The sequence below is a fragment of the Apiospora aurea genome, assembly GCF_038362705.1.
Source record: "Apiospora aurea strain CBS 24483 chromosome Unknown utg000001l_segment0_segment0, whole genome shotgun sequence".
Classification (NCBI taxonomy): Eukaryota; Fungi; Ascomycota; class Sordariomycetes; order Amphisphaeriales; family Apiosporaceae; genus Apiospora; species Apiospora aurea.
In genome coordinates, this window is record NW_027117388.1 from 6,442,099 (window position 1) to 6,463,069 (window position 20,971).

Sequence of the window (20,971 nt, forward strand, 5' to 3'; positions counted from 1 at the left end):
TCTATAATCAATATTTCTGTCGTTACTTCGTCTACTTTTTATCCAGGCACTCCATCCATGCGGTTCTGTTGAGCTTAGCTGTCCAATACGGACGACCTGTGTGGGCTTCTGCTCCTCACCCTTTCGTTCTGGACGGGCAACTGGAGTAAAAGACTCGCGCCACCTTCCTTCTTTCTCTCCGTCCTGATCTCCAAGCCTTCGTTTTCGGAGCTAGAGATGGATACTCTTTCGAGCTCGAGGTGCTGCTCTTCATCTATCTGCCCGTCCAAGGTACTTCCGGGTTCAGATTCATGCTGATGGAGTTTGATGCTGATGAACATTGCATAAAGACCGAAATCGTACGACAGTCGCGCAATACCGGCAACGACAAAGGCCACCCAGAACTGCTTATTAGCCGCCAGCAGTCCAGTCAATGTAGGTCCAATCATGGCCGCACACGTCCGAACCAGGCTGGTAATTCCCATGACGGCAGTACGCTCCTCGAGTCGAACGACGGCAGCGATAAGAGCGGTGCGCGGGGCCTGGTCGAGAGGGTTCAGGGCGCTTCGCACAAGTAGCAAAGCCACGGCCATCCAGAAAACGTGCGGCAGGGGAAATAGCAATACGGCAGCAGACGACGGAACGTGAGTGAATACCATCGTGTTCACCAGGCCAATTCGTCGTGCTAATGGGCCGGCAAACATGGCAGAGATGGCGCCGAGGAAGTAGCTGACTGAAGTAACATCGCCTAGAGTAGATTTTAGTGGGTGGAAGTTTTCGTCCATGTAGTAGGTAGTCCAAGAGTAAGGCACCATTCCATCTGCGATCGAGTCCAGCGCGAGTAGGATCCACAGCTTGTACATGACCCGGCGAGTTGGGACAGATATCTGAGATAGGCGGCCACTCAGCCAAGTTGTGCTTCGGCCGAACCAGTTCTGTGATACTTGAGGCGACGATGTTGCGGAGTCAAGGGGGCTCAATATCGCGCTATTACCCCTGTTGGTTCCCTGTGTTTCGCCTTGTGGGATTTGGGTATAATCATCCGGCTTGCGCAACTCGCAGTCGTTGGTCAAAAGCGCAGCCAGAATAGCGTTGACAGTGCCCATGCCAACATAAAGCCAGAAAATAGCATGATATGCGTTGACCAGTGTCCAGTCACTTTGCTCTCGCAATATGTGAACTATGCGACCGCCTGCTTCGCTTCCTAGCGATGACCCGAGTGTTGAGGTAGCAACGTACCAACTGAGAACATCCGATCTCGTAGAGGGTGTAGTCAACTGCGACAGCACGGATCTAGAGAGACGTGTAAGTTGCGGGATTCTGGGGCCTCCTGCGGTCGAAGGGGATTAACCCTGGGGTACTCACTCCTCGATGCTTCGAAAGGGACCAAAGTCTCCACCTGTGACGCTGACGACGCCAACAACGGCAGCGAACAGCATAATCCAGAAGCTTTCAAAGGTGGCGAATATGATGCCGCTGAATACCATGAGAAACGAACCGCCCAGTAAGACCTTGCGTCTCCCTACGCGATCCGCAATCAGCGTGATAAAGGTGCCTAGGAAGACATCGCCAAGCAGTGTCAGGGTCATGAACAGCCCGATCTGGTGATCAGTGAAGTCTAGCGCCGCAAAGTAAATGGCTATATGGTTTTGTCAGTTTACGAAACCATAAGGTCGGGTGGGCGTTCCTTTCGCTGTTGCCCTGGCCCGAGAGAACAGGAATGGAGTGTGCAAAACGTACCCAGTATGAGCGATATAGCACCGTGAGCAAACATGCGGCAGGCTCGTGCAAGGATGATAATCCAGGCATTGCGGCCACTGTCTTGGATCGAGACGATTCCGAATTCGTGGTAGAACCAGCGGAAGGGTCGCAGGATACCTTCCATGCTTGCTGGTCAATATTTCACAAGAGAGGAGATGCAATGCAAGTAGACATCACAGGAGCACGCGACAGCCAACGGCAATCAAATAGCGGAGGCATCATGGCAAGTCATCACTTCCATTCGGAAAGCGCTAACTGCAGTGCAGCGCCCTCGGGGTAGTCGGCCTAGTCGGTCGAGCCCTAGCCGAGCCGAGCCGACACCGGCCTGGATGATTCAATCAACTGGAAAGTCGAGAAGGGTTAAGCTTATGGGTGTCGAATAACATTGCAATACCTGGTTCTTCGATTTATCAGAGGAATGAGTCAATCTCGAACGTTCTCACGACCGTTTGCATGCAATATTGTATAAGTCGAACTAATCGCCGCATTGGGCAGTCGCGAACCATGTGCGCTTACCTACCTAGCCTTAAGCTTTTCCTCCGATGTCTCACAGCTCTTGCCGCAATGTCAGCCTCCATGCTAGCGCGCATTCCTTCTTCTACTGCAACCCGCGGGATACCAAACTCGGAGGGAGCAGTAGGTCGGAGTTCGACCACTCGCGGTACAAAGACGCAATGCACGAACAATATTGGGTATACCATGGAAGCCGCGTCACGACCACGACGGAAATGAACGAGACTTACGTCGGCAAGAAGACGACAGCAATCGAAGCTATTTGGAGACGTTGGTCGCAAACACACGAAGCAATCTACGTAACACTCATCTCTATTTGCACCAATCGGATTTGTCCCCCTTGGCCTTATCTCTTCGCCCCAACAGTTCGGAGGAACTGATTGCTAATGGTGTATTCGGCAATGCACTTCAGATGGCGTATAGTTGCTCCGGACAAGGATGAGATGATGGCATTCATGATGCTGCTTACGTTCTCTCCCGCCCCATCTCCCCCGGGGTTCAGGGTGTATTATTTACTCCCTGTGCGGACTCTTCTCTTACCTGCATTTGGGTAGGTAGGTTGCAATTGCGAGTGGATTTAAGCCTGGAGAGCTCCCAAGACTTGGCTTCACGTAGGCAAAGGCCAATCTCAACAACCTGGAAAGAACTAATCACTCGAAACTTGCTTACGATGTTTGGATCCGGTGGAACCTGGACGCTACTTTGCTTGTTAGTAGGTAGCTCGCAGCTGGTCGCCACCACACCCTCTGGCGACGGTCAAGTCGTGCTTGGCGGATTCTACAAGACCGCAGGATCTCAATCACCTCACGTCGTTGATGATGCGATAGCTGCCGCCCTCTCCAAACATGCAGACCCGGTTGACGCTTTTATCGCTCTGCATCCTGGGGCAGCCAAGGATCTCGCAGCGCCGCGACTTCTCCATGTGCAAGGCGAGGAGAAACCTCAGTGGATGACGGAAGGCGACAAGCTGCGCTTACGAAGACAGCGCAAGAAGTTCGTGGATATTACTGATCATCACGAATTCTACGCACAGCACGCTGATATGCAGGCCGGGAAAGCCCGTAAGGAGCCTTGACCTCGCAATGCCTCGTCCCATCTGTTAACGTAGACAAAACTACAGACCTTCCCAATCTCACAAATCAGCCTCTAATCCAGCGACTAGTACCCCAGATCTCAAAGCAGAGGATGTACGATGATCTAGAACACCTGAGTGGATACTACAATCGTTGGTTTGGGGGTGCGACTGGTGAGGAGAGCGCGCGGTGGATTCACGATCAAATAGCCCAGATCATCACCGAGGCGCCTGCCAATTGCTATATTTCGCTGGAGTACTTCACTCATTCGTTCCCGCAGCCTTCGATCATTGCGCGCTTCGATCCCAAAGTGCGAAACTGGAGCCTGCCGTTGACAGTCATAGGTGCGCACCAGGACTCGGCCAACTACCTGTTTCCTCTACTCCCCGCGCCAGGTGCCGACGACGATGGCTCGGGTACCGTGACCATTCTCGAGGCCTTCCGGGTCCTCGTGATGAACGGGTTCATCCCGAAGGACGGTCCTGTGGAGTTCCACTGGTATGCGGGCGAAGAAGGGGGCAACCTGGGCAGCAGTGCTGTGGCACGCTACAAAAAAAGAGTCGGGGGCACGCATTGGAGCCATGCTAGAATTTGACGCGTTGGGGTTCATGGCGAAGAATTCGACTGAATCGATCGTCCTCATCAAGACCCAGGCAGATGACCCGCTGACGCAGTGGATCGCGAAGCTGGGTGAAGAGTACACCTCACTTCCTTCCCTCGTTGCCGAGATTGATCCGTAAGTGTTACCCGCGTTGGCCAAGAGCCTAATACCCGACGTGGTCTGACACTTCGGTACAGGAAAGCTGGTTCCGACTACCTGTCTTACACGAAGCTTGGCTACCCATCGGCTTTTGCTACCGAAGGTGATCCCTCAGCCGGAGGAGAGTTCCCGGGTGACTTCGACCCGTACATACACAGCGTGAAGGATACCATGTATGTGGATGATGAGACGGGCAAATTTTCCTTCGATGTAAGTTTAGACACTATCCCCACGCCGGTCCAATTGCTAAGAACGCGCATCGATATTCAGCACATGGCCGAATTTTGTAAATTGGCTATTGCTTTTGCCATCGAGCAGGCAGGCTGGGACAATATCTGGAGATAGGAGGCAGCTCCGATCCCAAGCCAGTCCGAGCCGTTCTATGCAGGTTTACCACGTCATGTTACGCATGACGTATAGTTTGGCTTTGTAAGTTGAGCGCAATTGTGCACATTTGGAAAATTTGCAGCGCCAAAACGTAGTCAGCATCATTTAGGCATCGTGAAAAGCAGGCATGAAGCGGTGGGTAACTCCACCCGGATCTCGCGTTTGTGCCTTGTTCCAGATTCGCTGCATTGGACCCCTGGGGAAAAAAGCCAAGGGAAAACCACAAAATAAAAATGGAGGGTTCGGATGGGAAAGTCGTCGTCAATCGTGGCGGGTTTTGCCGCGTTATTAGTCCAAAAATCAAATGGAAGTGGCACCAAGATTTGTTTGAGCCTTTTGCTCGAGAAGGGCAGGAGGGAGCGCGTAGGTTAAAATGCAGTAGTTTTGGTCCCTTATGAAGGAAATGTTTCAACCGGCAAGTGTTCGAAAGAAAGACGCATGCCGGACGCAAGACGCCTCACGATGTGGGCCTTAAGCTTCGAAGCTATCAGCCCTACAGCGATTATCGAGGCCCGATCTATGCTTGCATTGGTGGTGCCAACCCTCCTCGTCGTACTAGTTTGTCGTCGCTACTGGGCTCTTCGAGATGTGCCTGGTCCGTCCCTGGCTGCCTTCACACGCCTTTGGCACGCAAGAACCATCAAGAATGGGACACACGCCAGAGACATTACTGCTCTCCATCGCCGACTGGGCCATTTCGTGCGCATCGCACCTGATGAAGTCAGCGTCGCCCATCCCGATGGGCCGCGTAAATTATTGCTCGAAGCGCTACCCAAGGTTAGTTCCTGGCCCCGACCATACGTTGATTGACGCGCTCTCCTCTAATACCGGTTATACTTGTAGGGCTACTGGTACGAGACTTTGACCTTTCCCGACTCTACGTACAAGACCCCCATGGCTACAGTGGACCCGAAAGAGAAGATCGAGAGGTCTCGACTGCTGGCGTCCGCTTACACCACCTCGAGCCTCCTGCAGTCGGAGCAAGCCATAAACGCGCAGGTAGAGTTGCTATTGAAGTGGATAGATGAACATGCAGTCTCCTCGAAACCGATGGCATTATCCAAGTTCTTCACATTTATTGCCTACGATATTATGGGTAAGCCAGCAAACCCTCCCTAAGAAGCGAATCCGGTCGCCGCCCCTTAACTCTTGCCGGTCTCCACTTCGTTCATTAGACCCCGACTCACTGATTGGCAAATCGCCCCCAACTGACCAAACCTGGACACGCATATAGGCGAAATTATCTTTTCCAAGAGCTTTGGTTTCCTGGAGAAAGGCGACGACATCGAGGACTCGCTCCGGCAGGGGCTCGAGTTCGGCGCCTACGTGGCCGTGCTGCCGTATTTCCCCTGGCTGCAAAAGCTGCTCGTGAACCCCCTTTTCGCCTCATTCTTTCAGCTGGTGATGCCGTCCAACTACGTTGTGGACCGCAGCATCAGGGCGCTGGAGCAGCGCAAGAACAACCCGGACGCCCGCTTCGACTACGTCGCTCACTGGCTCAGGACGCACGAGAAACACCCGGACAGGTTGACGGCCAAGGACGTGCAGGCGGCTGCTACGTCCAATGTCAGGTAGGTAGAAGAAGCATCTTCACACGGCACCACCAACGCCATGGAAGCTAATCATGCTAGCAGCGCCGGAGCGGATACCGTCACATGTGCTTTGCAGTCCTTCATTTACCATACCATCCGTCACCCTACCGCTTGGCGAAGGCTCCAGGACGAGATTGAGGAAGCCGAAGCAGAGCAGCGGCAGCAACAAATGGGAGAACCGTCTCAGGACCATCCCGTCTTTTCTTTTGCAATAACCCAGAAACTCCAATATCTGCAAGCGTGCATCAAGGAATGCATGCGCGTCTGCCCGCCGTCCACCATCGGTCTGCAGCGCGTGGCTCCCCGCGGTGGCATCACCATCGGCGACCGAACCTTCGAGTCCGGCACCGTTCTGTCGGTACACCTGCCCAGTATACTGCTGTCGGAGGAGCTGTGGGAACCGGAGGCGCACGAGTTCGTGCCGGAGAGGTGGCTTGGGGATGACAAGAAGACGGCGGCGTTGGACAAGTACTTCATTCCTGTAAGTTCAATATTGCCCTTGCCCTCAGGTACCTACGTGACTGACAATTGACGGCGTTACTTGCAGTTTGGTTTGGGCTACAATTCTTGCGTGGGGCAGAACCTGGTACGGATCGAGCTATCCAAGATCCTGCCGACCATCGTACGCCGCTACGATATCTCCCTCGTCAATCCGGAACAGGAGTGGACGTACAAGACTTATGTTGCTGCTGTACCGGGAGAGTGGCCAGTTTACATCAAGAAGCGGTAGCGTCAATTGAATATTCGGTTCTTGTTGCTGTATTCTGTTTTCGAGAAGCTAGTTTGCTGTCCGGTGCCATATTGACTTAATTTGACCATATGGCATTCTTCTTCGCCCCCCTCATATTCACTTCAGCTTGGCTTCTGTCACCCGCAGCTAGCTATTCCTGGTGCGATTATTCCAAGTATTCTATCACCAACCAGTTATCCCGTTGCTGCCATTTGTATTGAGCGGCTACACCAGATGACTGATGGGGGAGGACAGGAAAGTGTTACTGGAGCTATGGCACCATGTATCGCTATGCTCAACCCATGAGGTTATTACATGATGCATCCGACTACATATGCAAATTTATCTAGATGCCTGGCTGATTATTCAATTATTACTACCTTAGGTAGGTGATTGCCTGGTGAGCCGTAGGTGCAGTCCCAATGGGGGATTTTATTGTCACTCGCTGACTTACCACAACCAACATCTGCTTCCATTCTCCCAATCACCAGACCAATCAACCAGCTCACGTCAACACACGAGAACAGATCCGTCTAGTAACACTCACCACCACCATGGCGCCACCAAAGCTCGAGACGTTAGCCAACGAGCTAAAGGTGATGATTCTAAAGGAGACGGATGCGGCCTCTATACTTTCACTCATCTCAGCATCACCGACTTACTATCGCATCTTTTACGCCTACTACAACGAGATTCTGGAGCACAGCGTCTCGGTCAGCAGCGCCGTCCTCTTTACCTTACCCTCTTAACCTGAACGACGCCAACTATAAAACCATGAAGGACTGCCGCGCTGCTGAAAATGCAGTCCGATACTGGAAGGAACGAAAATTCGCCTTCGCTCCTGCCGCGCCAAGCAGACCCCCGGCCGTTGGTTGCACCGTTCCTGGTTACCCTGCCAGTCGATTCCTTCTTCGCCACGGTGTCACTCTTGCCAAACTAGGCTCCTACATTGCAAAGTTCATCGCCGATTACGCAGCAAAGGCCAGGTGCGACCCTCTCAAGGACTTCTACGTCTACAACAGCACCCCCGAATGGGCTCACAAAACTTTGAAAACAAAGAAAAAGACCTCCCCGATCGGCCCCAACAGGCGTTTGAGCAAAGACGAGCTCGTCAAGTTCCAGCGCGCCTTCTTCCGGTTCGAGTTCTATGCTCGCGTCCACGCCCACCTTGAGTCCGCTGGCGAATATCGCGCAAGCAAAAATCCACTCATCCAACTCGCCCCTTCGGAAGCCGAGGAAGTAGCCTGTGCTTATGGTTATCTCTACTCTCTACAGATGCTCGTCGTAGATGAGATAGAACCAGACTACATAATCAAGGAACAATGCCTCAAACCACAAACCTATCCTGTTCAACATTTCCCGCATGGGTCATGGATTCCCAGACTCGATGCAGGATTTCTTCTCCGGGTCAAGCTCGCGAGTGGCGGCATCAAAAGAGTGTGGGACAGTATCGTCAGCCCGCCCAAGAAGCGCTATGCACTGGTCGGTGAGGACATCTCTCGCCGCCTTCACTCAGGGCTTCTTCGATACCAAGGACGGACACTTGGAAACGATCACGGTGATTTTATGAGAGGTGTTTTGAATGGGGATCCGCAGTGCTGCCTCCGTGGATGCTGCAACAACCAATGGGGCCGGGTGCATAGATTTCGACCCGATTCAGGACGGCCGAGCGCTCGCGTTGCAATCCAGCACATAGTCCGTTTCGATGAGGGAAGCAGCGAGGGGGCATCATGCCGAATGTGTCCTGGAATAAGTGGCGTAATCGGCAGGTTAAGCACATTAGGGACACCAACAAGCCCTTTATGCAACGCGAGGCGGTTTTTGTCATTGCTACTCGGCGGATGTGCGCTTGGGTCTTTTGGGATGACGCTACTCTGAAGCAGTTACGCCGTTACCGTATGACAGATTTTAAGGTCGCTGATCTCAACGGGTTTCTGGTGGAGAAAGACGACGGCAGCAACGGTGACAGCAACGGTGGTAGCAACGGCGGCGACAACGAATGAGTCAAAGAGGAAGCAGCTGGTTGCGTAGGGTTATGAAAACGCCTAGAGCTTGGTATCATACGAAAGTGGACCTCATTACGCAAATCAATCTATTGGGAGTCCCTTTCCCCCAGTGGCATAACATTTATGATTCCGTGAATGAAGCGTAATTTCCCCTTGATGATCAACAGGCCTAATTGGACAGTTAAATATCATATCAAGTGGGATAAACATTATATCTAATGGAGTAACACCCTGCCATTGACACTAAATGGTTCGGGTAGTGATTCGACCAAGAGTGGTGAGAATGATCACCTGTCAAGTACACAATACCAAACTGACGCTGGAGAAACGAGGCGTCCAATTCCGTTCGCTGTTTAAAATAGGAGCATTGGCAGATATGTAAAAGTTTATTCTGTTTTTGACGTAATATCCAACGGCCGCCGGCCGTTGACCCGTTCTACTCTGCTACGGAGGTATTGCCCGTCTCATCACTATGGTGCGGCGGTGTTGTCACCGTCGTCTACCACCATCACTATGGTTTTTATCTCCTGAGAGGTTAGAGAAGTGTTTAAAGTTTGTCTCTAGGTGCCGGCATGCTGCTGCGGTTCATACTTTGCCACTTGACGCACGAGCTGGACGCCCTCATACAAGCCAGACTGCCGGTCCCCTCTGTCTAGCCTCGTATAAGTCGGCGGATATATGTTTTCACTGCCTTTTCTATAGGTATTCAGTGATCCATGATGGTGTTGCGAAGAAGGAACAGAAACAGAAGAATTACTTGTCATGAAATGGTCCACCTCCTCTTTGGGTGCGGCTGTTGAAACGAGCACTTCGCCGAGTTGAACTTGGCGTGTTCGTGGTCGGCGCCAAATCTTCATTACTGATGGGCCGAAACAAAGGCTCATGGTAGCATTTTCTTTGAATCAATACCATAGTATGTCAGGCATTATACGCAGTTCAAGCAAATAGTCGGTTCAAGGCGGATAAAGGCATTGACGTTTGTTCTCTTCCAAACAATACGGCGCAATATTTCGCTTACTTCTTCTCACAGCGGGATAAGAAATGCATACAGGAACAGTCTGTATTCGTTTGGCTAACAAAAGCATTGTTCGAGCCACTGCTCCGTAAACACCACAATTGTCACGTAGGATGTCAATACAGTTGTTGTAGGCCCCCTTGGTGTATATAACGATGGCAGGAAGCCATTGCTCATCCATCATCTCATCTCATCTCATCAGATCCATCTCTGTCATCAGAACCTACCACGAAACAAACCACCACTACCCATTCCACATCACTACCTACACAAACGCAAATATGTGTCGCGTCATCAAGTGTACCGTTTGCCACAAGGTCGAGCACCACGAGCAGCTCCACACGCCGCCGTGCGCTACATCCCACGAGGTCTGGATGCAATGCCAGGCATGCAAGGACAAGTTCGGCGATATACAAGTCGACCCCAAAGCGTCGTCGTCTTACCAGACGACGCGTCCCGTCCCTGCTAAGCGACCTGCCGCAGACGAAGCCGCCAAACGCCGGGGCGCCGACTTACTGAAGACGTTAGTCACTGGCCGCGTCCGCCGCAAGCTGACAGAAGTTCAGAAGGCCAAGACCCAGAGCCGGGCACAAGCCGAGGCAGCTGCCAACGCCATGATCTGGGCGCCGCAGCAGCAACAGCCGCCGCCAGTGGCACCTCAAGCGCCATCGTCGGAGAAGTCCGACTTCGGCGCGCAAGACTTGGTGCTTGAGGATGCCGATGAGAATGCTGCCCTGCAGCAATTCCTCCAGGATCGGCCCGAGGAGGTGACGCACTACCTCAAAATCATCCGCCAGGACAACCCTGACCTGCTGCAGCATATCCTCGACAAGCTTGAAAACCATGGAAAGGGAAAGCAGACCTCTATGCCGCAGCAGCAGCGTCAGTCGTCATCGGGCAATGCGTTTGGTGGCGACGACGTGGCTAGCCTGCCCGTCAATGTTGCGCTCGACGTGGCCCCTGATGACCGCGATGACTTCATGAATCCCTTTTCCGACAGGGTCCCTGGAGCTGAGCTAACTCTTGCTCAGATCGCTTTCATGCTGCCGGATCCGGGATCGAACGGCACGACCTTTGACTTCACTAAGCCGGCGCCGCCACCAGATACGTCCGGCCTCATCCAGTTTGACGATGATGACGATGAGGATCTGCAGCGCTTCATCGGAATTGGCGACGACGACAACGACGCCTAAGCGAGAACTTCTTAGTGCCGCTTCCTCATCGCCCCCCGGGGCATCATTTAACCCAATTGGTATGAACAGGTAGGTCTGTAAACCGGCTCATATTTTTCGCGAATCATGATGCCCAATGAGGTATGTAGGTAAGGAGATTTGGCCCTGAGGTTGTAGCGAACATGAGAATTGTTGGCTCGCGACGTAGTTGTAGATTACCATGGTAATGGATAACACTTTCCCCTGAACGTCGGCATATTAGAAATCGGTGATTGCATTTTCTAGATGCAGACTCTGTAATGGTAATGGTGAGGTGAGGAATGTGTAATAAACAACAGAATTAATCCGAATTGCTAAACCACCTGTCAAAGCCCCGCGTAACCAATCTCGTAGCCCCAACCCTTCCAACCCTTCCTTCTCCCACTCATTCGTTCATGCCATGGCGTAAATATCGGCGTTGCTACTCACTCTTCAATTATTATCACACCCAACAAATCAATCATTTGCGAATAAGTAAAAGGGAGAAGAAAAACAGGCATAGAAGCGGCAACTTACAATTTACCGAAACGCTCCCTGCCCTCGGCCTCCCTGTTGACCCAAACCGAGACCGAGGTGCCGGCGCAAGGAAAGAGCCCGAACCCGTCGTCATCAATCCGCACCTCATCGTCCTGCCACTGCAGCACGTCCGTCCAGACCTCGCCCCGGTGCATGTGGCCGACCGCCATACGAATCTCTCCAGGCTCGGCGTTACTCATGACGCAGGCGAGGCCGGCCGAGTGCACCGCGGTCCCGCGCCGCACGAAGCCCACGCAGTTGGGCTCCGTCCAGTAGTCCTCCTGGTCGCCACGCGCATACAGCTTGCGGGCGAGTACGAGGCCGGGCAACCGACCATCGCACGCAGGCGGCTGCCCCTCGGCCCCGTCCTTGCCCTGGCCCGGCTTCATGCCGTACAGGTCCCCGTAGAAGACGCTCGGGTAGCCCTCGGCGCGCAGCAGGATCAGCGCGTACGCCAGGGGCTTGAAAAGGCCTCGACGGGCGTCTCGACCGTCTGCCCGGGCTGCGTGTCGTGGTTCATGACGACGGTGACGGCGGCCTCGGGCCGCGCCCGCACCAGGGTCCCGTCGAAGACGGTGCGGAGGTCTGCCCGCTCCTGCTGCGACAGTTCTGAGAAGCGGTACACGAGCGGCGCGTCGAAGAGCGAGTACGGGTGCCGCATGTTGTCGAGGTACTCGAGCATCTCGTCCGTGTCGTCGGACCAGAACTCGCCCACGAGGAATAGGGAGGAGGAAGAGGAGGAGCCGTCGCCCTTGTTGCGGTTTTCCTTGCTGCTGTTGCCGCCGAACTCCTTCTCGAGGTGCGCGACGAACTCGTTGGTGAAGCGCTCCGAGAAGTGCTGGCACGCGTCGAGGCGAAAACCCCGCAGGCCCAGCTCCCGGACGACCCACGCGCCCCAGCGGAGAACATCGGCGACGACCTCGGGGTGTGAGTAGTCGAGGTCGGCGAACATGAGGAAGTCGGCGTTGCCGGCCTCGCGGCCGACCGACCGGCTCCAGTGCTTGCCGTCGCCCAGGATGCGGAAGACGCCCGTCCGGTCGCTCCCCGCGTCGTAGTCGGTGCCGGAGAAGTGCTCCCAGTGGTACTTCTGGTCGCTGTACTTGTCACCCCGGCCGGGGAAGCGAAACCCCAGCCAGGCTTCGATCTCGAACGGCTCGCCGACGTCCTTGGTGCGATCTGTTGGCAAGAGGAAGTGGGGAGGCGCGATCCCAGTCAGCAACGTTGAAGGCTCGGCTGATGTGCTAAAGGGAAGGAGAAGAAATGATAGAGAAAAGGGAAGGAGAAGAAATGATAGAGAAAATGGAAGTAAACGAGGGTTGTATGATGTCTTGGAAAAACACACAACCTACCTTCGTTGTCTACTTCTTGCACCCGACACTTCTCCTTCTCATCGGCGCCCGCCTTATGGTTGAGGACGGCGTCAAAGTACAGCCCCACGTCCACATCCCGGGCCTTCTCGCTCAACGCGACCAGGTCCTCCTTGGGCCCCCATTTGGTCGCCCGGCTGCCCTTCTGGTCGAACTCACCGAGGTCGTACAGGTCGTAGATGTCGTAGCCGTTAGCCTGGCCGCCGCCCTGGCCCTTGCAGGCCGGCGGGAGCCAGACGTTGTCGATCCCGATCTCCTTGAGACCCGGCAGCGCGCCCGCCAGGCGGAGATAGTGCTTCTGGTCGGCGGGCACGTTCCATTCGAACCCCTGGAGAATGCAGTAGTTCTCTTCTACAACTTCTTCTTTCTGAGACATGGCGGCGGCGGATTTGTTTGCGAGGACTTGTAGTTTCCACGCCTCGATTTGGGGTTTCGTGTGAGTTATAACGTCAGTGATTGAAGCTGGCCTTCTCTGGATATGCCTCGCAAGGAAAGGGTGTCTATGTTGTCACACGTAGTATCCGCGTTACACTTATGACGTACTGGCGGGCGTTGGTACTAATGTTAGTCGCTCTCATTTGCTGCCGGTCGGAGCAAAGCTCCGAAAAGGCTTCCCAGTACACTGGGACTGCCAACGTACCTACCCATATGGCATGGCAGATGGGTTTTCAGTGTATTTGAAAGTCTAGGACAGTGGGGTTGGATATTATTCTGGGAGCGTTTACTCGGCTTCTCCCCACCCCCCACGTCGTTTCACGAGGCCTCTCGCTAGCTCGCTAGGGGCGTGGGGCTCCATCTAGGCGACATTCCGCTTCCAGGCTATATTGGAAAAAAAAGGGCTTTAATAACAAGTATTCGTATTCATGTTTTGTACAAGCAGTATACAGAATAAACAGGGGCCCTCAATTCCAATATGGCCAGCGTGAGCCTTCCTCCGCATCTTGATAGCGGCAGTGCCTTCGTAGCATTTGCTCACTGACGTCGCCCCCGATTTACATTCCGGCCACCGATACAAGCTTTCTTCCATAGACTCATACACCTCGCGCTTTGCCTGATGTTGTTGGTCGTGCCCGTGATCTTCTCGGCCACGGAAGTGGCCACCTTTTCCGGACGGCCGCCGCCCTCCTGGCCGCCGATGCTCCCGTCGTCGCTGGCGGCCTTCCAGGGATCGCCGTCGTTCAGCCGGTCGACCTCGCTGGTCTGGCCGAACTTGGAGTCCGGGCGGAAGTGCACCATGACCTCGGGGGTGACGGCGACGCAGTTGAGCATGCCCGACCGGCACCCGTAGAAGAGCTTGGTGTCGTAGGCCTGGCCCAGCCCCGTCGACACGAAGTCGAGCACCTTGCGCACGCCGGCCTTGTGCACGGCGTACGCGTACGAGCACACGGCGCCCTGCGACCGGTAGACGGCCCGCTGGCCCTCGGGGATGTGCTCCTGGAGGTAGCTCTTGGTCCCGGCGAAGCCCACGTAGCGCTTGTGCTCCAGGACCGTGGGATCTGGGAAGAGGCTGACCGTCTCGTTGGGCATGGGCGTGTCGCCGCAGTGGCCGATCCACAGGATGTCCCACTTGATACCGTAGGGGTTGGTCTGTTCATGCGGCGCGTGCGTCTGCAGACGCACGGCTTCTGCAATGTTGCTCATTTGGTCCTGGAGGGGGGAAACCCGTTAGAATGGATTGATGAAAGCCGGGGGAGGGCGCGCGCGAGTCAGCTTCAGTCTTTACCTTGATGTGGACGTCCCAATCGACATCGTCCTCGACGATGAGCGCCGAGTTGAGCTGGCTCTGGAGGACGTACTTGAGCAGGTCGATGTGCGCGAGCCAGGCGGCGGCGCTGCCCGGCTCGGGCTTCGGGACGCCTTCGGGGCTGAGGGCGGCGAAGGCCTCAACCATCTCCGGGAGCCAGGTCGGCTGCGGCGGGACGCTGACGTTCAAGCCGCTCAACTTCGCGGCTGCTTGCAGGCCTTGCACGCGCCATGATTGGCCTCCTCCCTTGGACAGGGCGAGGATTGCGTCGAACTATATATGCATCGACAATGTTTGAACATCAACAAAGCTGTGATAAATGAGCAAATTAAGCGGTAACATACCCCTAAGGTTTCATTTCGAGGACCCAAAGTAGCCTTCTGCTGTTGCGCATGGGGCGCCGCCGGCGTGGTCGTCGCTGCAGGCTCCTGCTGTTGCTTGTCTTGGCTCTGCAAGATGTTAAAGGGGGCGTGGGGGAGCACCCGCGATGGAGGCGACACGAGATCCCGGTACCACAGGAAACAAAGAGTCACGGTCAGGATGACCAGAGCTAGGGCGATGCGGGCGATGAATGATCTGCCGAGGCCAGCACCACAAGGCATGGCTGGCTGGCTTTGCTCGCTGGCTGGCTTGGTTTTGATGATACGACGACTCGAAACAGTGAGGGAAGATCCAGCTGCGCATGCGATTATGTTTCGTCAGTAGCTCATTTATTCCCTTCTCCTTTTTAATCTCAACGGCGATCGGCCATTGGTAAATTGGGCACCCTTTGCCCTGGGTCGGAAATGAAGCTAACGCTGGTTCTGCTGGAGCTTGTTCGTGGGGGGATTCGCCAATCTTGGCACTGTGTGGCACAGCGTCGTCGCGAGATTGACTTCACGCAATCGGCCGGCAACCTTCGTGATGCCAGAGGCGGCTGAGGTTCGTAGACTCTGTTTACGGACAATGGTGGTATTTCTCGTTTCCCGTATAACTACCTACCGTAGCTTGATGACCTACCGACCATATCTTACAAGCACTCTGTATAACATACTACAGCATCGCGTTTTCTTTTCTTTCTTCGACTTGGAACATGTGAGGTGGATGCCACTGCCGGGATCTCACTAGCAGCACGAAAGGGCTCTTCTCCGGACGAAGCAGCGAAGGTAAGCCAGTTTAGATACTGTAGTAAGGCAAGGACGCGCAAGCAGCCTGCCTATCCTCAAAGGCGGCTCCAAAACCTGAGTAGATCGAGCAAAAAGCATGGCAGCTATCAGCAGAGACCTATCCTTGGCTGAAGCCCCATCGGTGTGCAAAGGTGTTCGGAAGAGTCTTGTGCACAGCGACGCGTATTTCAAGGCCAAACCAAGGGAACTGGTTTCATGGAACCCGTGATTTGATGTGTTTCGCCATAGAGCTGGAACTCGATGAGTCAGTAGTCAAGCACCGCGTGCATCGCGGGCCAAGCTTGCCATGACGACCAGACGGCTCATCTGATCGATTTCAAAGTGCGCAGTGCGCTTGTTCTCTTGTTCTCGGCCGAGTCGACCACGAGCAGAACATAATACAATCAAGTGGGCAGACTACCCAACAAGGCAAACCGGCTCTTTTGCCGCGGTCCCCGTCCTGTGCTAAAACATCCTGCTAAGACCGATGTACCGGGCGAGACCCGGCTGGTGGCCACCTACAACATGGTGAAGGGCAATGCCGGCTTGTGGTAGAGCCAGATGCATGCGCCGCCGGAAGTGTAGCGATTGCCGACCAGCTCCGAGTGGGAAAAACAAGCCATTGGGAACGAAGTTGTTTCACAAAATGGGGAAAGTGGAACTCGGAGACGTCCTGAAAGTCGACGATCCTTGCGCTTTGCACGCTGCAATCGTCCGACTTTCCCAAGGTCGAGTCTCCGTCTCCGTGCCTAGTCAGTGCCCTGTTCTCGTGTGGGTTGCGGGCTATTTCGTGCAGTCCTGGAGCTGCCAAACAGCCCACAGAGTGCTGACTGAGCTGTGCCGAGCGAAGAGACGTCGGCTCATGTAAGGTTCATACCGCCATCCATCGACATAACAATTGCGACCCTGCCGCAACCGATGTGACCGGGCGAGACATGTTTATGTCGCCTGCAAACCGTGATTGGCTGGTCACTATATAGTATCGCCGTTATACTATAATTGTTTCTGTATGATAAGATGTCGCTCGCTGCATGGGAGAATACGACCGACCTTACTTGATTTGCGACAAGTTTAACAGAAATTTGTAGTCCCTGGCGAACGGCTTTCCCAAATCGAACGGTCGAGGACCCAAACAAAATGTCCGAGACTGGGGTCGAGTTGTAGGAAATCATCCCGGTAGGCACGTGGGCGTGGGCGAACGACGCAGCGACGCAAAGTGCGTGCATCCACCAAGCTTTCAGGCTCAGCTGCTCAGCTGCTCAGCGTGGTTGACTTGCAGTGCAGCGCAGTGGAAGCTCATGTAAGCATATTATCACGTTAGCGGAAAACTTACCACCACAACGGATGTAGGTACTGTGCATCCAATCCGTTGGTGAAATAATCAGGGATTGTTTACTCGGGGTGGTTTCCTCATCTGCCTCTAGACCGCGTCTGCCCGGACCGGTTTCGAAGATCCCCCAATGTAATGCTCCTGGAGAGGAGTCCATGGCCCAGCCATGTTGACGATCATGCCCCAAAGCAGGACCCCAGCTCTCCCCGGGGGGCGGTCGACCGCCTACCGCAAAATGCAGTTTGCAATGTCCGCGAGCCGCCTCGCAACATGCCAAAACGCCAGCCCTGGAAGAGAGACTCGTCTGGGTGGCCCGTTATTAAGGGTTCAAAAGTCGCACATCAACAGGCTCAACGCGAAGCTGCAACAGTTGGATGGTTGGTAGCATCGAATTTGGAGCGACCTATAGCGGCCCCACCACTGTCACCGTCCCTTCTTGGTTGCAAATGGGCACTCCCCGTACCTGTCACTATCACGGGCCGTTAGAAGTTTCCTATTCGCCAGAGCGGCGGGCACTGTCGTACTCAAGTGTTGCATTCTGTCAACCTTACTCGAGCGCAGTGCATATGCACACACTCAACCTACCCTTTTCCACCGTGATAGTAACCAGCTGCCAGCTACAGTACGTATGCACAGCTTTACCCCTCATTACTACTTGCTCTTCCTGGCGCCACGCTGAGATAGCATGGGGATGGCCTGACCAGACGATGGTCGACGAACTGACGGGGCAGACAGCCGTCAGAAGAAACGTTTGTGCTTTTTGGGGACTAGAGATCTGAGACAATCTCTGCCCGGACACGTATGTATTTGACATTCCTCTGCCAATCTCTTCCCCCAGCCGCGCTGCCCGGCACCCGGCGGACCTGGCTTATCAAATCCGCCTGCAGCGAGTGATACAGCCAGCCGTCTGATATCTGATCTGCCCGCCCTACCCTGGGTAATCAATCACAAAGCCGGCCAAAGTATCTCGCGTAACCGGGGTCACAATACAACAAACAGGTGGGATTGTTTGTAACACGCAGGATAGGATCATCAATGATCATAGTTTAACGAACCAGGTTCGGCTGCGACTTGGACAGAAAGAGACTCGAGGCTGGACGTCGAGGGTAGTGACCGGCTTTGTGCACACACCTCGCACGCAACGCATCTGCAACCGACCCTTCCCCGACTGACCCCCTCCCCCCTGCCGACAGGGATGCTTTTCCTACAATAGCAGCCCAGTCCACCCTCGATGGAACACTTTGTCAATCAAGCGACGAGTGTGAAGCATCCAGTTTGCGCCTGTTCTTTTCCTCCGTTCTCGAATACTTATCACAAAGCAGCCTTGGAACCTTGACGGTCTCGACTCTTCTCTTTCTTGCCTCCTCTACCTAATGTTCCGTGGCTTGTTCGCTCTGCTTTTACACTATCTATTGCGTTCTAGTGCATTTCCTACTCTACTTCCACTTTCACCCACCTGCGCTTGCTACTACTATTCATTTCCCTTCTCTGGCCAAACACTACCATCGTCGTCATCATCACGTCGCGTCTGCAGCTGCATCCCACCGTCGATTGGCTGCCTTTTGAGTTCGAGGCTTGGTTAGGACGGCCCGGCACGGTTTCCCAGAGAATCGTGTTTGAAGCCGAATTGGCGAATCGGGCAGGCGTGTTGACACTCTAGGGCCTCCCCACCACGGCTCATCTTAGTAGCACGAACGCCCCCGGCACTACGGTGGAGGACCCTTACTATTATTTCCCTTACTATTATTTCCTATTCCTCATCCAGGTCCTCGTCGCTACTTTCCGAAGCACACAGCAAGGGGAGGGCACAAGAGGGAAATTGACAAGTGGGCAACAGAAGAAAGCAAAAGCGACAAAAGTCGAAACTTCCCATCGCCTCTGCGGCTGCCCAGACCGGAAATTCCGCCGTGATCCATTCGTCATCTCCTGCCTCGGCATACTTATAGCAGCGCATTCTTGCCGGGAACCAGCAAGTGGCCGGTTTGGTGTCACGTCGCATTCCTGCTCTGCTCGACCAGACTTCGACTCCGACCTTACCTTGGTAGCGAACCAGATACCAAATCCCCACCGATCTTGGGGACCAGCCAGTGTTTGACCACCACCGACCTTTCTTCCACCGTCCTTCCGTCATCAAACATCCACTTCTTCCCTAGTGCACGCTTTGCGTCGCGGCGCATCGTTGGCGCACTCCACCGCCGTCCAGCACCGTTGGGCTATCGTCTTTCCCTTATTAGCCAGGGCCAGCAACGCCTTTCAAATCTTGAAATCCTACTCCTGCAACCGGCAACGCCCCCGGCACGCTTTAGAAACACCACGTTTCAGTGCTTGCTGCCTCACCAGGCGCCTGGAAGCCTTTTAGTCTTCTTCTCGAAGGCTTCCTGAGACCCTTCTCGACTTCTTGCTTATTTTAACGACCTCACAACTTGTACGATAGCCCTTGGTCCGACGCCTCTCCTTCGGGAAATCACGATACCCCTCCTCCCTTCGGCGAACGTTCTTGCGAACGACGAACAAATACACAACACTTTGTAATAACGAGAAGAAACGAATTGTACCATTAGAAATACCGTCCTGTTTTCCACCCTCCACCATGCGCCCTACGTCAGATCCCCAACCTCCGGTGCCTATCAGCATAACGATATGTGGCGATGGCGGTTGCGGCAAGAGTTCCATTACGCTGCGCCTCGTCCGCTCGCAGTGGACCTCGGATTACGACCCGACCATCGAGGACTCGTACAGCGTGACGCGGCGTATCGACGGCAAGAGCTACCACCTGTCCCTGACGGACACGGCGGGCCAGGAGGAATACCGGGGCATGTGGGCCTCGTCCAATCTGGGCGCGGATGCCTTCCTGCTCGTCTATGACATCACCTCGAGCTCCAGCCTCGACGCCCTCTCCTACTTCAACGACCTGATCGACATGGAGGCCGAGACACGCATCGACAACGCGAGCCGGGCACAAAAGGCCGGTCTAGGGCCACACAGTCACCGCGGCGGAGCCGGCTCCGGCGCCCGCACCGTGCCACCCGTCAAGATCATCGCAGGCAACAAGTGCGACCTGCAGGAGTCGCGGCAGGTCCCCCGCGGCGCAGGGGCTCGACTGGGCGCGGCGGCGAGGCTGCGGCTTCATGGAGACGAGCGCACGCCTCGAGGTTAACATCGAGGAGACATTCGCCCTCATCGTGCGGCGCGTCGTCGAGGCACGCCGCCTCGCCGAGCTGGGCGTACTCGACAACACCGACATGGACCGCCGCGGCGTCACGAAGCCCCTCACGCCGCTGGGCAGCGTCCGGGGTGACGACGGTCGCGACCCCGAGAAACACACGCGCGTCGGTTCCCGGGGGCCTAGGCTCGACAATCGCGAGCGGCCCGGGCACAACAAGTTTTGGAAGAGTCTACGGTGCTGGTAACGACTATTCCTTTCTTGATAAAGAAATTTAGATTTAATCTTTTGCGTCTTTTGGCCGTTGGAGGCCAATAAGACCACAATAGGGAGTTTGGGTTGAAGATACCAAAGAGATGACTATGGGTGGAGAGCAGAGTCCATGAATCACGAGCCTGTCGAAATTAGCATGATACGTATCTTTTGAACCCAGCCATTCTAAGCCTGTTTGTTTATGGGAATGGCTGCTGGTGAAAGAGCTCAGCTCAAATTTTGGGTAGCTGGGAAAGTATGGCGAGGGTGGAAGACGGTTCCCCCCCCTTCTTATTCCCCCTCCTGTCGCTTGTTTTTGGAATTGTGTTGGACTACACACGCATATATATACCTTATATCCCAGGGGAGCCCTTTACTTCGATTACTTGTTTGGCGGTGTACTTTGGGCACAGAAGCGAAAGAATAC

The 20,971-nt window shown here is 54.6% G+C and overlaps 8 protein-coding genes across 8 annotated transcripts; 5 read left to right on the top strand and 3 right to left on the bottom strand.

The window, feature by feature from the left end:
* Positions 1–74: 74 nt before the first annotated feature.
* On the bottom strand, positions 75–1,864 carry PG986_001966 (uncharacterized protein; the record flags this gene model as incomplete). Its single annotated transcript, XM_066838188.1, has 3 exons — positions 75–1,272; positions 1,345–1,618; positions 1,720–1,864. 3 exons carry the CDS (start codon positions 1,862–1,864, stop codon positions 75–77), a joined length of 1,617 nt encoding a protein of 538 aa, XP_066707081.1.
* Positions 1,865–2,923: 1,059 nt separating this feature from the next.
* On the top strand, positions 2,924–4,431 carry PG986_001967 (peptidase family M28; the record flags this gene model as incomplete). The annotated part of the gene is made up of 5 exons (XM_066838189.1): positions 2,924–3,314; positions 3,374–3,859; positions 3,915–4,062; positions 4,125–4,296; positions 4,357–4,431. The coding sequence occupies 5 exons, from the start codon at positions 2,924–2,926 to the stop codon at positions 4,429–4,431; spliced, it is 1,272 nt and encodes a 423-aa protein (XP_066707082.1).
* Positions 4,432–4,935: 504 nt separating this feature from the next.
* Positions 4,936–6,795, top strand: PG986_001968 (uncharacterized protein; the record flags this gene model as incomplete). The annotated part of the gene is made up of 5 exons (XM_066838190.1): positions 4,936–5,250; positions 5,317–5,569; positions 5,708–6,044; positions 6,108–6,546; positions 6,613–6,795. 5 exons carry the CDS (start codon positions 4,936–4,938, stop codon positions 6,793–6,795), a joined length of 1,527 nt encoding a protein of 508 aa, XP_066707083.1.
* Positions 6,796–7,349: 554 nt separating this feature from the next.
* On the top strand, positions 7,350–8,798 carry PG986_001969 (uncharacterized protein; the record flags this gene model as incomplete). Its single annotated transcript, XM_066838191.1, has 3 exons — positions 7,350–7,508; positions 7,576–8,490; positions 8,709–8,798. 3 exons carry the CDS (start codon positions 7,350–7,352, stop codon positions 8,796–8,798), a joined length of 1,164 nt encoding a protein of 387 aa, XP_066707084.1.
* Positions 8,799–10,097: 1,299 nt separating this feature from the next.
* PG986_001970 (uncharacterized protein) lies at positions 10,098–11,009 on the top strand (the record flags this gene model as incomplete). Its single annotated transcript, XM_066838192.1, has 1 exon — positions 10,098–11,009. The coding sequence occupies one exon, from the start codon at positions 10,098–10,100 to the stop codon at positions 11,007–11,009; it is 912 nt and encodes a 303-aa protein (XP_066707085.1).
* Positions 11,010–11,539: 530 nt separating this feature from the next.
* On the bottom strand, positions 11,540–13,286 carry PG986_001971 (Glucan 1-4-alpha-maltohexaosidase; the record flags this gene model as incomplete). Its single annotated transcript, XM_066838193.1, is given in 3 exon segments — positions 11,540–12,004; positions 12,022–12,719; positions 12,893–13,286. 3 exon segments carry the CDS (start codon positions 13,284–13,286, stop codon positions 11,540–11,542), a joined length of 1,557 nt encoding a protein of 518 aa, XP_066707086.1.
* A 596-nt stretch (positions 13,287–13,882) lies between these two features.
* PG986_001972 (uncharacterized protein) lies at positions 13,883–15,256 on the bottom strand (the record flags this gene model as incomplete). Its single annotated transcript, XM_066838194.1, has 3 exons — positions 13,883–14,557; positions 14,634–14,927; positions 14,999–15,256. The coding sequence occupies 3 exons, from the start codon at positions 15,254–15,256 to the stop codon at positions 13,883–13,885; spliced, it is 1,227 nt and encodes a 408-aa protein (XP_066707087.1).
* A 4,463-nt stretch (positions 15,257–19,719) lies between these two features.
* Positions 19,720–20,539, top strand: PG986_001973 (ras small monomeric; the record flags this gene model as incomplete). The annotated part of the gene is given in 2 exon segments (XM_066838195.1): positions 19,720–20,180; positions 20,194–20,539. The coding sequence occupies 2 exon segments, from the start codon at positions 19,720–19,722 to the stop codon at positions 20,537–20,539; spliced, it is 807 nt and encodes a 268-aa protein (XP_066707088.1).
* Positions 20,540–20,971: the final 432 nt, after the last annotated feature.